Source organism: Helianthus annuus, chromosome 9 (genome assembly GCF_002127325.2).
Source record: "Helianthus annuus cultivar XRQ/B chromosome 9, HanXRQr2.0-SUNRISE, whole genome shotgun sequence".
Classification (NCBI taxonomy): Eukaryota; Viridiplantae; Streptophyta; class Magnoliopsida; order Asterales; family Asteraceae; genus Helianthus; species Helianthus annuus.
In genome coordinates, this window is record NC_035441.2 from 95,712,122 (window position 1) to 95,727,867 (window position 15,746).

At 45.4% G+C, this 15,746-nt stretch overlaps 1 protein-coding gene across 1 annotated transcript; it reads left to right on the plus strand.

Moving 5' to 3' along the window:
- The first annotated feature begins 203 nt into the window (after positions 1–203).
- On the plus strand, positions 204–1,427 carry LOC110875718. The gene has a single exon (XM_022123923.1). The coding sequence runs from the start codon at positions 204–206 to the stop codon at positions 1,425–1,427; it is 1,224 nt and encodes a 407-aa protein (XP_021979615.1).
- Positions 1,428–15,746: the final 14,319 nt, after the last annotated feature.

Genomic DNA, 15,746 nt, shown 5'->3' on the forward strand with positions numbered 1-15,746 from the left:
GTGGCAATGACCCACTAGAAACCTTCATGACAACCCTCAGGCAGATGTCCTCGGAGGAGAGAGAGGATCTCATTACAGGAAAGAAACAGAAAGGAAAAGAAAAGGAGAAGGAGAATCAAAGCGATGATGGTCTGGATCAGCCTTACCTCCCTCGAGACTTAGCTTAAATATCAAAGTTCACCAGGAGAATCGCTGAGGCACCCATGCCCCCTAAGACGAAGCTACCTCCAAACTTCGGCATATATGACGGGACTAGAGATCCTGAAGATCATCTCCATGCTCTCAAAGGTGCAGGACAACTGGGACGGTGGCCTATGCCGGTTTGGTGCCACATGTTTGTGCAAACTCTAACGGAGGAAGCCAGGCTCTCGTTTGACAGCCTTCCCCAAGGAGGAATTGACAGCTATGAAGAGCTAAGTGAGAAGTTTTTGAGGAACTTCGGTCAGCAAAAAAAAGTGATCAAAAACCCAAACGAAATCATGCATATAAGGCAAAGGGACAATGAACGGATAGATCAGTACATGGAGAGGTTTGTCAAGGAAAGTATGAACATCAAAGATGTCCCGGAGGTCATGAAGATCAGTAGCTTCATCAACGGATTGAAGCATGCACAGCTGTGTGAAAATCTGGGGGGGGGGGAGTTCCCACACTCATTCGATAATCTCATGGACAGGGTCAGGGCTTTCGTTAGGGGCAAAGACACGGTCAGCAAAGCTAAAGAAATGGATACCCCTCCCCGAAGGGTCAACCCAACTCCAAAACCTCCCGAAAAAGGTACACCTTACTCACGAAAACCAGCTCTTGATAGAATGTTGCATGATAGAACGAGACCTTCGTATTCCCCATATAGGCCTCGGGGGAGAGGCTCATTCCCCTACTCCGACAACTTCACCCCTCTCACCAAAACTCCAAGTGAAATACTGGCCACTGAGAGGGTGAAGAATTCCTTCCCAAGACCACCATCCATAAAACCAGGGCCAAAGGCACAACCGAACGAATATTGTGACTTCCATAGGGGATTCAGTCATAAAACCGATGATTGTATGTATCTAAAGAGGGAAATAGAGGCCGCAGTAAAAACGGGTAAACTGGCTCATTTGGTTAAGGAAATTAAAGAAGGAGGAGGGGACCGCAAAGGGAAAGATGTGAGGGAGCCCGGAAGGGCAGATGTAGACATGATTCGGAGAAGGGATGAATTTGATACCACCAGGAGTGTAAAGGCCAGAATCCTGGGCTCCCCAGACCGCATGAAAGCTCCCATCTTGATGCCACACCTGGAGGAGAACGAGGTACAACGGCTCCCCCTCAACATTTCAGCCATAATAGCTGGGCACAAGGTAGCCAGGATACATGTGGACGGGGGAAGCAGAGTAGAGGTGATATATGAACACTGTTTCCTAAGATTTGACAAGGATGTGAGAGATTAGCTCGAAGAAGATTGTATCCCCTAGTGGGTTTCAACAACAGTCTGGCACACCCTTTGGAAAAGATCAGGCTCCCATTTACAGTCGGGGTAGGAGATCGTGTCCGAACCATAAATTTAACTTTCACAGTGGTCCGAGCACCCTCAAAATACAATGCAATCCTGGGAAGACCTGGGATTGGCGATCTGCAAGCACATGCATCAACCCCACATGGAGCTCTAGTGTTCCAAACGCCAAAAGGCTTGGCTTGGGTAAAATCTGCATACGAAGTAGTATCTTCTGACTCTGAGGGAGAGATGCTTGAGAAACCCCAAAAAGATGGGGTCGAAGAGTGGGTCCTTTGTGATAGGTTCCCGGAGCAGACGGTTAAGGTGGGAAGCCACCTGAGTGACAAATGTAAGAGTGCCCTCAACGTGCTGCTTCTTTTCAACATAGACGTGTTTGCATTTCAGCACGGAGACATGACAGGAATCCCAAGGAGTCTGACCGAACATCGACTCAATACATACACCTGGGCAAGACCAGTAAAGCAAAAGAAACGAAGTATGGGTGGAGAAACTAGGAAGCTGCTCAGAGCCGGAATAGTAAGAGAAGTGAAGTATCCATCCTGGGTTGCTAACCCAGTCATGGTTAAGAAGAAGGACGGGGGGTGGAGGATGTGCATTGACTTTCACGATCTGAATAAAGCATGCCCCAAGGACTGTTATCCCCTCCCAGAGATAGACGTCCAAGGGGACTCCTTATCTCAGTACCCCCTAAAGTGCTTCTTGGATGCTTACAAAGGATATCATCAAATACAAATGTCAATGGAAGACGAAGAAAAAACCGCCTTCATCACAGACGAGGGAACCTTTTGCTACACCAAAATGCCCTTCGGGCTAAAAAATGCTGGGGCCACTTACCAAAGGTTCATGAATACCCTTTTTAGAGAGCAGCGGGGACGAAACTTGGAAGTATATGTCGATGACATTGTCATAAAAAGCCTAACCGAGATGGCCATGATAGACGATATAGCCGAAACCATCCGAGCTATGCAAGATGTGAATATGAAGCTGAACCCCGGGAAGTGCTGCTTCGGGGTAGAAGAAAGGAAATTCCTGGGAGTAGTGGTTACTAAGGGCGGAATCAAAACTAATCCGGAGAAAACTCAAGCTGTAGGCGAAATGCGGTCCCCCAGGTCCCTGAAGGACATTCAGCAGCTGAATGGAAGGTTAATCGCCTTAAACCGCTTCCTATCAAAAGTAGCCGACAAGACTCTTCCCTTCATGAAGGTACTGAAGGATTGTCTCCAGACGGACAGGTTTAAGTGTACCCCGGAGGCGGAAGCTGCTTTTCAAGAAATGAAAGATTACATCTGCAAGCTCCCAACCTTAGCTACCCCAGTACCCGGGGAGGATCTGCTTTTATATCTGTCTGCCTCAAAAACGACCATAAGTGCGGTTATAATGGTGGAAAGGGAAGGAAAGCAGATACCAATATACTTCATCAGCAGGACCCTCAAGGGTCCTGAAGAACGCTATATGCACCTGAAGAAGTTGGCTTTGGCTCTTGTCTTTGCGTCTCGGAGACTCAGAAGATACTTCTAAGGACATAAAGTCACCCTAATGACAGATCAACCCCTCCAAAAGGTGCTAAGGAGGCCGGAGTTATCGGGTCGACTGGCTAAATGGGCAGTAGAGCTGGGAGAACACTCCTTAGAATTCAAAGCCAGAACAGCCATGAAGGGACAAATACTGGCCGACTTCTTGGCGGAGGACCCTGAGGATAAGGAGAAAGAACTTTTAAAGTGGGAAGCCCTGGAAAGGGAAGAAAAAGAAAAAGAAGATGAGGCAATATGGAAACTATTCACAGACGGGGCGTCCAGGGAAGAAGGAAGTGGAGCGGGCATCACACTGATCAGCCCTGAGGGAGTTGAGCTAACTTATGCCATCAGACTGGACTTCGAAAATACCAACAACACAACAAAATATGAAGCCCTTTTAGCAGGACTGAGATTGGCTAAGAAAATGAAGGCAAAGAATGTGGAGGCCAGTACTGACTCGCAGCTAGTATTCAAGCAGTACCAGGGGGAGTACGAGGCCAAGGACAATACGATGGCTCAGTATGTAGCCAAAGTGAAAGAAACAGCCAAGGCTTTCAAGACCTTCAAGCTAGAATATATCCCCTGCGGGAGAAACAAGGAAATTTGATGCCCTCAGCAAGCTGGCCTCCGTGGCATTCGACCACCTAGCAAGAGAAGTCAAAGTGGAAATCCTGACCTCCCCCTCTCTTGGCACAGAAGAGGTGGCTGCGATTGAAAACGCACAAGAGACATGGATGACACCGATTGTAAGATTTCTCAAAGATGGAATACTACCTGAGGGAGACTGGGCGGCCAGGAAGGTGAGAGTCAAAGCTTTACAATATGAGTTGATTGATGGAGAACTTTACCGAAGGTCATACCTAGGCCCATCCCTGAAGTGCGTCGATAGTGAAGAAGCTAACTATGTGATTAGAGAAATACATGAAGGGATTTGTGGAATGCATTCTGGGCCAAGGAAAGTAGTGGCAAAGGCGATGAATGCGGGATTCTATTGGCCTAGAATGTATGAGACAGCATCAGAGGAGATCAAGAGATGTGACAACTGCCAGGTCCATGCACCCATGACGCACCGCCATAAACACCCAATGATACCTGTTTCAACGTCTTAGCCCTTCCAGAAGTGGGCCATCAACATAATTGGGCATTCCCAGAGGGCCCAGGAGGGGTTAAGTATGTGGTGATTGCCATCGATTATTTTACCAAGTGGATAGAGGCAAAGCCCTTGGCAAAGATAACCGGGGAACAGATGAGACGGTTTGTACTAGATAACATCATTTGCAGATACGGGGTCCCAAAGGAACTGGTGAGTGATAATGGTGTTCAATTGGCTAGAAAACCCATCAGGCCATGGTGCGAGCAGATGCACATACACCAAGTGTTTACCTCCGTCACCCATGCCCAGAGCAATGGACTGGTAGAAAGGGCAAATCGAAGCGTTATCAAGGGAATGAAGGGGAGACTCGGAAGGAAACAAAAAGGATGGCTGGAGGAATTGCCGTTTCTGCTATGGGCATACATAACCACCCCCAAGGAGTGTAACGGGGAAACCCCCTTCAGCTTAACTTATGGAACGGAGGCTGTCATCCCGGCTGAGATAAGGTCCCCAACTGCCAGAATGAAGCTCAGAGAGGCCGAAAACGAGCAAGACCTCCGGATGAACCTGAATTTGCTTGAAGAGAGAAGGGAAGTTGCAGCAGTCAGGGAAGCTAAGTACAAGAAGCAGCTTGAAAGCTATTATAATGCCAAGATGAAAAAACTCAATCTCGTCCCAGGGGACTTGGTCCTAAGAGCAAATGAAGCTAGCTTACAAGAGAACATCGGGAAACTAGGGCCCAACTGGGAAGGGCCCTACCGGGTCACCTGGGCAAACGGCAAGGGAAGTTGCAAGCTGGAAACACTTCAAGGCAAGGAGGTCCCAAGAACATGGAATCTCATGCAACTCAGGGAGTACCACATGTGAGGCATAAAGAAGTCTTTAAGGAAAAACGGCCAGGGAGCCACTTTTGTAATGATTAACTGCTAGTCAGGGGCTTACCCCAAGACAAAATCTTTTGTAAAAACTTGTACTGGAGGACTTGGTCCCCAAGAAATGAATGACAACGGACAATTCACTTGTCCCCTTTTGACAAAATAACAGGTGTTGTATCAAGGCAGACGTGCCCAGGAAAGCTATAAACCTAATAACGAAGAAACACACGTGTACAAGGTATGCTCAACATACCAAACGCCCGGCTGTGGGCCAAAATAGGGTCTAGCTAACCCGAAGAAAACGGAAAAACAGGCCAAAGAAAACATAATCTGACATTATAAACTTGTCCAAAGGTTGTCCTCGAACAGACGATCTTGGTTTACAAAACAAACCATAAAAAAAGAAGAAAACAAAACACCTTTGTATGAAAACTACAAAAGAGCCAATACAAACACACCGGAAAGGAGAAGCTTTCTATGTATAAACTGCAAAGCAAACATACATGAATATGATAGGGAATTTTGCTAACCCTAAAAGAAGAACCGGTATACAAACAAACAAGCTAGAAAACCTAATGAAAAGACTAATGAAATTTTCACAAAAACGCCACAAATAACCAAGGATCTCCAAGAAGCTCCGGGTGAGAATACCTGCAAAAAGAGCAATAAACACAACAAGAGCAAGATTGACAGGATACAGTCAAAAGATAGCTAGCAGTCATACAATTAAGTATCAGGAGAGCCCCTACACAAAGACTCTCCCCCAAGCATCAAAAAGTTAAAAGTATCCTAGAGTGCATAATTGTTTAGATTACAACCATATCGAAGCAAGTTTAATTTTCAGAAATTACTGGGAGTCATCCCAGACAGAGGCTTCAGAGAAGATGGACCAACGGGAGTCAGCAGGTGTCACACCTCAACTGGTGGCGGAATCATCGGGGCGCGGCACTGAGCGAAACAGATTGTCCAGAAGTTTCCATGACAACTATAATTTATCAATTATTTAAGCAACATGTCCCATACCATGTCATAAAAGATAATATAATTATTACAGACAAGATCTAGTCAAATTGTTCTATTCCGACAACTCAGATTTCAAAATACAGACAATTGTTTATTGGTTTCTAGACCTTTCCTAGCCTCGATTTCACAGCAAGCAAAGCATATAAGCATCCTAAGCACCTGTCACATATGTTAAAGTAAAAGTCAATACACATAGTGTAAAGGTGAGCATACAAATTTAATAGATATAATAGAGTTCGGAATCGTTACGCATAACCAGCACATACACAATGTAAAATGAGGCATGTTAGTTATCGACATGAACCTATCGATAACAATAACTGCGGGTTGACTGCCCAAGGCAGTTCGTAATACACACTCACCACTGTGAGCCATGTAACAAATTGTCCTTAACAACCCTTGATTGAACAGGTGCTGAGTCTAAACAAATAGTACTACCGTTGCTAAGGCAGGTAGACAGCATTCCATGTGTAAACATAACAAACAAGCATTCATTAAGTCACGTATAACATGCGATAACGGTTAGCGTTTAAAGTATTGCGTAGTATGTTCGATGTGATTTAGAATAAGTAACGTATGTAACACCCAAAAGTGCGTAAAGCAAAAAGGGATCGAGTATACTCACAGCGATTGTGGGATTGAAGGTAGCGCTAGAGAGTAAGGTTAGCCTGATCAGAATGATAGCATAAACGATAAGCAACGCGTAAATCGGAACAAAGTGTCAGTGGGTCGAACAGCAGTCCGACCGGATGGCAGTCCGATTGGCTAGCCGGTCGTTCGGGTGACAATCCGCTCGGATGGTTATCCGATCGGGAAACCTTTCGAGTGGATTGTTTCTTCCTTTGGGAAGGATGTATTTGTGTATGATGGCTTGACTTTTGAAGTTTTTGTTATAGCATTTTGGAAACATAGAAGTATCTCTACCTTTCAGGTCGGTCGATCGAACGATCGTTCGATCGGGCGACAATCCGATTGGTTAGACACTTTAGTGAGAACAAGTTCACAGCAGTTTGTCACTCGATCGGATTGTAGTCCGATCGGGTGGCAGTTCGCGTGTATTGAACAAGTTTGAAAATTGTTTAGGTGTTGAGTTCAAAACATCACATGGTCGAAGTGATAATCCGATCAGATGGTAGTCCGATCGGACAACATCCAGTTCGATGTTTGATCCTCAGAAGTTTGAAATAGAGTTAAGTGTGGGACCCCAAGGTGCAAGCCGGTCGGGTGGCAACCCGATCGGGTGGTACTCTGTTTAGACAGCAGTCTGATCGGCCGTCACTCCGACCTGGTCGACCTGATTGTCTTCTTCCTTGGTTGTTTTGATAGTTTGTAGTTTTATCGAGACGATTTGAAAACGCGTTAGACAACAGAAACCTCGTAAAGACTTAGTAACCTGACCGGACAGGAATCACCCAAATCCGTCTAGTTAACTGTTCGAGACGGTGTTCCATGTTTAACCCAAAATCAGTAATCTCGTGGATGGAATTCAGATCTTGAACCAACACTTCGACAAGAAAGAGTGGAAGATCAGAACAAGCTCCGATTCTATCGGTTTTGAGTGCATTGAGTGTAAAAGAGTTGAAAGAAAGTTAGAAAAACCATCTTTTAATCTTTTTCATCTTGAATATGTTCAGATCTATGAAAGATCTTTGTTTATTTGTGTGGAAATCGGTTAGATCTAAGTTGTTCTTGGTGGATTGAAGCCAAAACATGAAGTTCTCAAGAACACCATGATGACATCATCCTGGAACACCTCAAATCTAGTGATTTCACAGTTAAAAGTTAAGATCCAAAAGATAGAAAGGTGTAGGAGTGCGTGTAGATTAAGGAAGTACAAGATTTAGGATTAGATCTTACCGGAATTGTGAGAAATCGAAGAAAAAGGTGAGCAAGAGCGCTGGTCGGATAGGAGAGAGCAAAAGTGGTAAGTTGTGATGTTGACATGGGGTATTTATAGGGTTTCCCAAAAAGGAAATGAGTGAATGTGGCTGGTCGATCGAATTGGCAGCCCGGTCAACTGGCTGGTCGATCGAGTGGTAACTCGATCGAGCGGCTGGTCGTTCGGCTGGCCACTCGGTTGATTAGCCACTTGATTCAAGTGCTCGGTGCGACGAGTTTTGCGGTTTCGATTGCGATTGCGAGCGTTGCGATGCGATAGAGTTTCCTATTCAAATTACTTTTAATTCCACCTACTATATCTAACATACAATCATCCTATTTCATTTGCATTTAGCGTCTGCGATTCGATTGCGTTTCGATTAATCACCACAACATAAACATAAATAAACATGCACAAGTAATACATAAGGCACACACACACACATAAAACAATATCTAGAACGCGTAATTCGAGTTGCGAGTTTGATTGCGATAAATGATAAAGCGATAAAACATGCGATAAACATCGATTAAACCTCGATTGTAACTATATACTCCACATAATACAACTAACGTTACCAATTACATAGACTAACTACGAGTCAAAGAAGTCAAAATAGGAATTGAGCAAGGAGTGACAGATCGCAATTAGTAATCTATTCTTCCTTTGACTTCAATCTTGACTTTGACTTTCGATACACGGGATGTTACAGCCTCCCCCACTTAAGGGAATTTCGTCCCGAAATTAGGCTGAAGCCGTAACAAACAACTGCGGGTACTTCGCCTTCATGTCGCTTTCGAGTTCCCAAGTGAACTCTGCGCCTCGTTTGCCTTCCCATCGGACTTTCACAATAGGAATGCGCGAGCGTCTGAGCTGCTTGGTTTGGCGATCCATGATCTCGACAGGCTTCTCCACGAAGTGTAGTGTTTCATTTATTTGGAGATCATCAAGGGGTACAATTAGATTATGCTCAGCCAGGCACTTTCGGAGGTTCGAAACATGGAAAGTCGGGTGGACGTTACTAAGTTCCTCCGGTAGTTCGAGTCTGTAGGCGACTTTTCCGATCCTTTCCAGAATCTTAAAAGGTCCAACATATCGAGGCGCTAGTTTCCCTTTCTTGCCGAATCTGACCACACCCTTCCAAGATGATACCTTTAGGAGTACGTATTCGCCCACGTTAAATTCAAGGGGCTTGCGTTGTCTATCGGCGTAACTTTTCTGGCGACTCCGAGCTTTCAGCAGATTGTCTCGAATTTGGAGGACTTTGTTAGTCGTTTCTTGCAATAGCTCAGGACCGGTTAATTGCAAATGCCCAATCTCGTGCCATATAATAGGCGATCGACATCGTCTTCCGTATAAAGCCTCAAACGGTGCCATTTGAATGCTGGAATGATAACTGTTATGATACGAGAATTCGACTAACGGCAGGTAAGCGTCCCAGTTACCACCAAAATCTATGACACATGAACGGAGCATGTCTTCAAGGGTTGGAATCATTCTCTCAGTCTGACCATCGGTTTGAGGGGGGAATGCGGTACTCAGATTAAGCGTAGTACCGAGAGCTGCTTGAAACGTTTCCCACAGTCGCGAGGTAAACCGAGCATCACGGTTAGAGATGATGTCACGAGGCGTCCCATGATTACAAATGATCTCATCGGTGTAGATTCGGGCTAATCTTTCTACCTTGTAGTCTTCTCGTATTGGCAGGAAATGAGCAGATTTGGTCAAACGATCGACGACAACCCAGATGTTGTCGTGACCTGATGGCGTGTGCGGGAGTTTGGTTACGAAGTCCATGGCTATACTCTCCCACTTCCATATAGGGATTGGGGGTTGTTTGAGTAAGCCAGAGGGTCTTTGGTGTTCGGCCTTGACTTTCAAGCAAGTCAAGCACCTTCCAACGTAGAGAGCGATATCCCTTTTCATGCCCGGCCACTAGTACTTGTGGCGAAGGTCCTGGTACATTTTATTGGCACCAGGATGAATAGAATATCGGGATTTGTGGGCTTCGTCCATCAAAATCTGTCGCAAATCGTTCCACTTGGGGATCCAAATTCGGTCCAGATAATGGAATATCCCATTCGACTTATTCACAAGATGGGCTCCATCGTGGTGGGTTCTTTCTTTCTTCAAAGTACGCTCGGTAAAACAAGCATGCTGGGCTTCGCGGATGAGGGTTTCGAGATGATGTTGGGCTAGGACATTAGGAATGCTATGTAGATAGCTTCGTCGGCTTAAAGCGTCGGCAACGACATTTGCTTTGCCTGGGTGATAATGAATCTCACAGTCGTAATCGTTGAGAAGTTCCACCCATCGGCGTTGACGCATATTAAGTTCTTTCTGATCAAAGATATGTTGTAGGCTCCTATGATCGGTGAGGATCGTACACTTGGTACCATAAAGGTAGTGTCGCCAAATCTTTAACGCAAAAACAACTGCGCCTAGCTCGAGGTCATGGGTTGTATACTTCTTCTCGTGGATCTTGAGCTGACGAGATGCGTAAGTGATAACCTTGTCTCGTTGCATGAGAACACAACCAAGACCAAGGTTCGAGGCATCGCAATAGACGATAAATTCATCATTTCCGTCGGGTAAAGTGAGGATAGGAGCAGTGCAGAGCATATGCTTGAGGGTTTGGAAAGCAGACTTTTGTTTACTTCCCCAAACAAAAGGCTTGTCTTTATGAGTGAGAGCGGTAAGTGGCACAACGATTTTAGAGAATCCTTCGATAAATCGACGATAGTAGCCCGCTAGTCCGAGAAACGAACAGACTTCAGACGGCTTCTTTGGTGTAACCCAACTCTTAACTGCTTCAATCTTCGCGGGATTGACATGAATACCTTGACTATTGACAATGTGACCGAGGAATTGAACCTCCTCTAGCCAAAATTCACACTTAGAGAACTTAGCATAGAGTCGATTCCCTTGGAGTAGCTCGAGAACCAAACGCAGATGTTGCGCGTGTTCGGCTTTCGACTTGGAATAGATCAGGATATCATCGATGAACACGATGACGAAGCAGTCAAGGAATGGTTTACACACTCGATTCATCAGGTCCATGAAAACCGCGGGTGCGTTGGTTAAACCAAAAGGCATAACAACAAACTCATAGTGGCCGTATCGAGTGCGGAAAGCGGTTTTGGGTATATCCTCCCCTTGAATGCGTAGTTGGTGATAGCCTGAATGTAGATCGATCTTGGAGAAACACGTAGCACCTTGTAGTTGATCAAACAAATCATCAATTCGAGGCAGGGGATAGCGATTCTTGATTGTCAACTTATTCAACTCCTGATAGTCGATGCACATCCTGAACGACCCATCCTTCTTTTATATGAAAAGGACTGGAGCGCCCCATGGAGAGGTGCTCGGGCGAATGAAGCCTTTATCAACTAATTCCTGAAGCTGACTCGAGAGTTCACGCATTTCGGACGGGGCGAGTCGATAAGGAGCTTTAGCAACAGGATTGGCTCCAGGAATGAGGTCGATTCGAAAGTCGATATCACGACTTGGAGGAAGTCCGGGAAGATCATCAGGGAATACCAGAGGAAATTCACAGACAATATGAACATCTTTCACTTTAGTCTTCCTTTTCTTTTCCTTCTCCGCTACTACAATGTTAGCCAAGAAAGCTCTGTATTTCTTGCGGAGATACTAGCTAGCTTGGACACACGACATGAGCTTGAGACCCTTCGAAGGACTTTCGCCATAGACACATAATAAATCACCATTCGCGAGCGAGAATCGCATCATCTTGTCAAAGCACACAACTTCAGCATGGTTTTCAAGAAGAAAGTCCATGCCTACTATGATGTCAAAACTTCCGAGTTGCATCGGAATGAGATCAATCGGAAAGATGTGATTGTTGAGTTCAAGAGTACAATCACGAAGAACAGAATTGACGGCGACAGTTCTTCTGGTGGCGACTTCGATATCGAACGTTGAGGGGAGATGGGAGCGCTTACGACATAGGAGCTTCTCGAATTCAAACGACACCAAACAGTTATCGGCTCCAGTATCAAACAAACACGAAGCATAAATACCATTCACAAGAAACGTACCATTAACCACATTGTTGTCTGCTTGTTCGTGGCGCGCATTGATGTTGAAAGTTCTGGCGCGGGCGGCTTGTTGCTGTTGCTATTGAGGCTTTTGCTGCTGCTGTTGCTGAGGCTACTGTTGCTGGGGCTCCTATTTCACAACCCTGTTCGGGCACATGTCCGCGAAGTGGTTGGGATCACCACACGCGAAGCAGACTCTGGCGTTAACCGCGGGTGCCTGAGCCGCTTGTTGGCCTTGAGGAGCTGGAAGCAGAGCTTGAAGAGCAGTGGCTTGAGCTGGTGCTTGGCGAGGGCCAGTACGACAGTTAGCAGTGAAGTGGCCGTACATATTGCAGTGGACGCAAAATCGGCAGGGGATACCCACCGGGTGATGATAACTACAGGTTGAGCAAGCAGGATGAGGGCCAGTATATGCACGCTTTGCAGGCGGTGCATAGGTAACTGGTGTTGGTGCTGATCGGTGCTAGGGTTGCTGCTGAGTCGGTACGGCTTGCAGTGGAGCAGCAGTGGTTGTGACAGCACAGTTCTTGTTGCTGGAGCTGCTGTTATTGTTCTTCCTCTTCCGACGAGAGGATTCCGATGACTGCGATGCGGTGGCAGTGGCGTTAGCGGTCGGTGCGGTGGTGGTAGCTTGGTGCAGGTTCTTTGAAGCTTTATCTCAAAAACCAGCTTTTACTCTCTTGTCGTTGATTTCAGCGGCAAGCAAGTAAGTTTCTTCGATCGTTGCTGGCTTGGAAGCATGCACAAAATCTGCAACACAATCCGGCAGAGCGCGGATGTACTTCTTGATAGTCATGTCAGTAGCCTGACTTGATCGGGACAGATGATACTGAGCTGCTTGAAGCGAGCAGTGAGGGCAGCGTTGTCACCGTCTTTCTGCTTGATGTGCCAGAATTCATCATCCAGCTTTTGGCGCTCATGGGGAGGGCGGAACTCATCGAGCATAACGTTCTTCAACTCGTCCCATGACAGACCATAGGCTGCATCATTTCCGCGCTTGTTCCTCTCGGCCGTCCACCAGTCTAATGCGCGGGACTGGAAGACGCCGGTAGCATTCAGAATGCGGAGATTGTCAGGACTTCCACTCTGACGCAGGGTAACTTCGATCGAGTCGAACCATTGGAACAAAGCCGTAGGGCCTTCTTCGCCAGTGAACTCTTTCAGTCCGCATGCCTTGAACTGCTTGAAACTAAAAGCAGCTGCAGGAGTAGCTTTGGGAGTCTCGGTCCTGGACTCTTCAGACGATTTGCTCACAGTCTCGTATAGCTCACTCACGATCTTAGGAACAACCTTTGCTACTTGCTTAGCGACGAGAGCAGCAAGACGTTTGTCTCTCTGTTCTTGGAGAGTAACTCGTGGGTGACGGGGTCCAGATGACGACATTGTCTGCAACAGACATCGTCATAGGTCTTGGACACAACATGGTCGAATCTCACCTCACACGTCTAATATTACTAAAGCTCAGGAACACGTAAGATCACGTAACCACATAGGCACATTCTCACCGATTCACATAAGCACAGAAGCACATAAACACGTAAGGCACAGAAACACAGAAGCATATAAGCACGTATTTCACCTAGAAGCACATAGAAGCAGTCAAAATACAGAAACCTATCATTCAAAGTCCGCGATCGTTCGAGATTAGCGATTGCGATTATCGAATACATCGAGCAACATGGTGTAAGATGGTTCCACAAATAGTAGCGATTTGTTAGCATATTGAGATAGAGGTGTAGTGCGAGTCGTGTGTATCGATCAAAGCAATAGCGAAAAGCGAATAAATCTCCAAAAATCGTAACAGGTAAACAGGTAAATTCACACAAAACACATAAAATCCACAAAAACAGCAAATATCAGAGTCGGCAATAACGAGCTCAGAATTGAAACACATAAAAATCGAGAAATGGATTGTGTGCGGCTACATAGACATCGACTAACCAAAGTGATTCGACTATTCACAAGGACTTTAGTTCACACTTTGTCCTTCGGGACTGTGCTCTCGCCACGAATCTGGGCCAATGGCACGCATCCTTCTAGTTTTAGTGCGAATTCGAGTCGTTGGAGTCCGTCGAGACTTTGGTGAGAGTTTTGTAAAACAAAATAGGGCGGAATAAGTCGTCAAGGTTCGGGTTTCACCCCTAACTTAACAACTTTGTTCCTGTTTAGATAGAAATAGCAACGAAAATCCGTGTTAAAGTATGGATTTCACTCCTAGTTCAACGCGAATTCTCGCGTTTTATAGATAAATACAGATCAAATAAGCAATTTAATTGAGAGTATGCGGTTTTCACACCTAATCTCGATCAAATTACTCGTTTATTTTCGAATAATCGTGTAGTGATAGTGTAGTGCAGGCGAGAATAGCGAGATATAGCAAGTAAACTTGTACCAAACCCCTAAGGATTGTACAAGTCGGTCTGTGGTTCCTAACTATAGATTAGGTCATTTCTAAGACATAGACCCGGACTAGGTCGAGTCTTGCCTAATTCCCTATAGCTATGGCTATGATACCAATCTGTCACACCCCAACCGATGGCGGAATCATCGGGGCGCGGCACTGAGCGAAACAGATTGTCCAGAAGTTTCCATAACAACTATAATTTAGCAATTATTTAAGCAACATGTCCCATACCATGTCATAAAAGATAATATAATTATTACAGACAAGATCTAGTCAAATTGTTCTGTTCCGACAACTCAGATTTCAAAATACAGACAATTGTTTATTGGTTTCTAGACATTTCCTAGCCTCGATTTCACAGCAAGCAAAGCAAATAAGCATCCTAAGCACCTGTCACATACGTTAAAGTAAAAGTCAATACACATAGTGTAAATGTGAGCATACAAGTTTAATAGATATAATAGAGTTCGGAATCGTTACGCATAACCAGCACGTACACAGTGTAAAATGAGGCATGTTAGTTATCGACATGAACCTATCGATACCAATGACTGCGTGTTGACTGCCCAAGGTAGTTCGTAATACACACTCACCACTGTGAGCCATGTAACAAATTGTCCTTAACACCCCCTGAGTGAACAGGTGCTGAGTCCAAATAAATAGTACTACCGTTGCTAAGGCAGGTAGACAGCATTTCATGTGTAAACATAACAAACAAGCATTCATTAAGTCACGTATAACATGCGATAACGGTTAGCGTTTAAAGTATTGCGTAGTGTGTTCGATGTGATTTAGAATAAGTAACGTATGTAACACCCAAAAGTGCGTAAAGCAAAAAGGGATCGAGTATACTCATAGCGATTGGTGGATTGAAGGGAGCGCTAGAGAGTAACGTTAGCCTGATCAGAATGATAGCATAAACGATAAGCAACGCGTAAATCAGAACAAAGTGTCAGTGGGTCGAACAGCAGTCCGATCGGATGGCAGTCCGATCAGGTAGCCGGTCGTTCGGGTGACAATCTGCTCAGATGGTTATCCGATCGGGTGACCTTTCGAGTGGATTGTTTCTTCCTTTGGGAAGGATGTGTTTATGTATGATGGCTTGACTTTTGAAGTTTTTGTTGTAGCATTTTGGAAACACAGAAGTATCTCTACCTTTCAGGTCTCGGGCGACAATCCGATTGGTTAGACACTTTAGTGAGAACAAGTTCACAGCAGTTTGTCACTCGATCGGATTGTAGTCCGATCGGGTGGCAGTTCGCTTGTATTGAACAAGTTTGAAAATTGTTTAGGTGTTGAGTTCAAAACAACACATGGTCGAAGTGGCAATCCGATCAGATGGTAGTCCGATCGGACAACATCCCGTTCGATGTTTAATCCTCAGAAGTTTGAAATAGAGTTAAGTGTG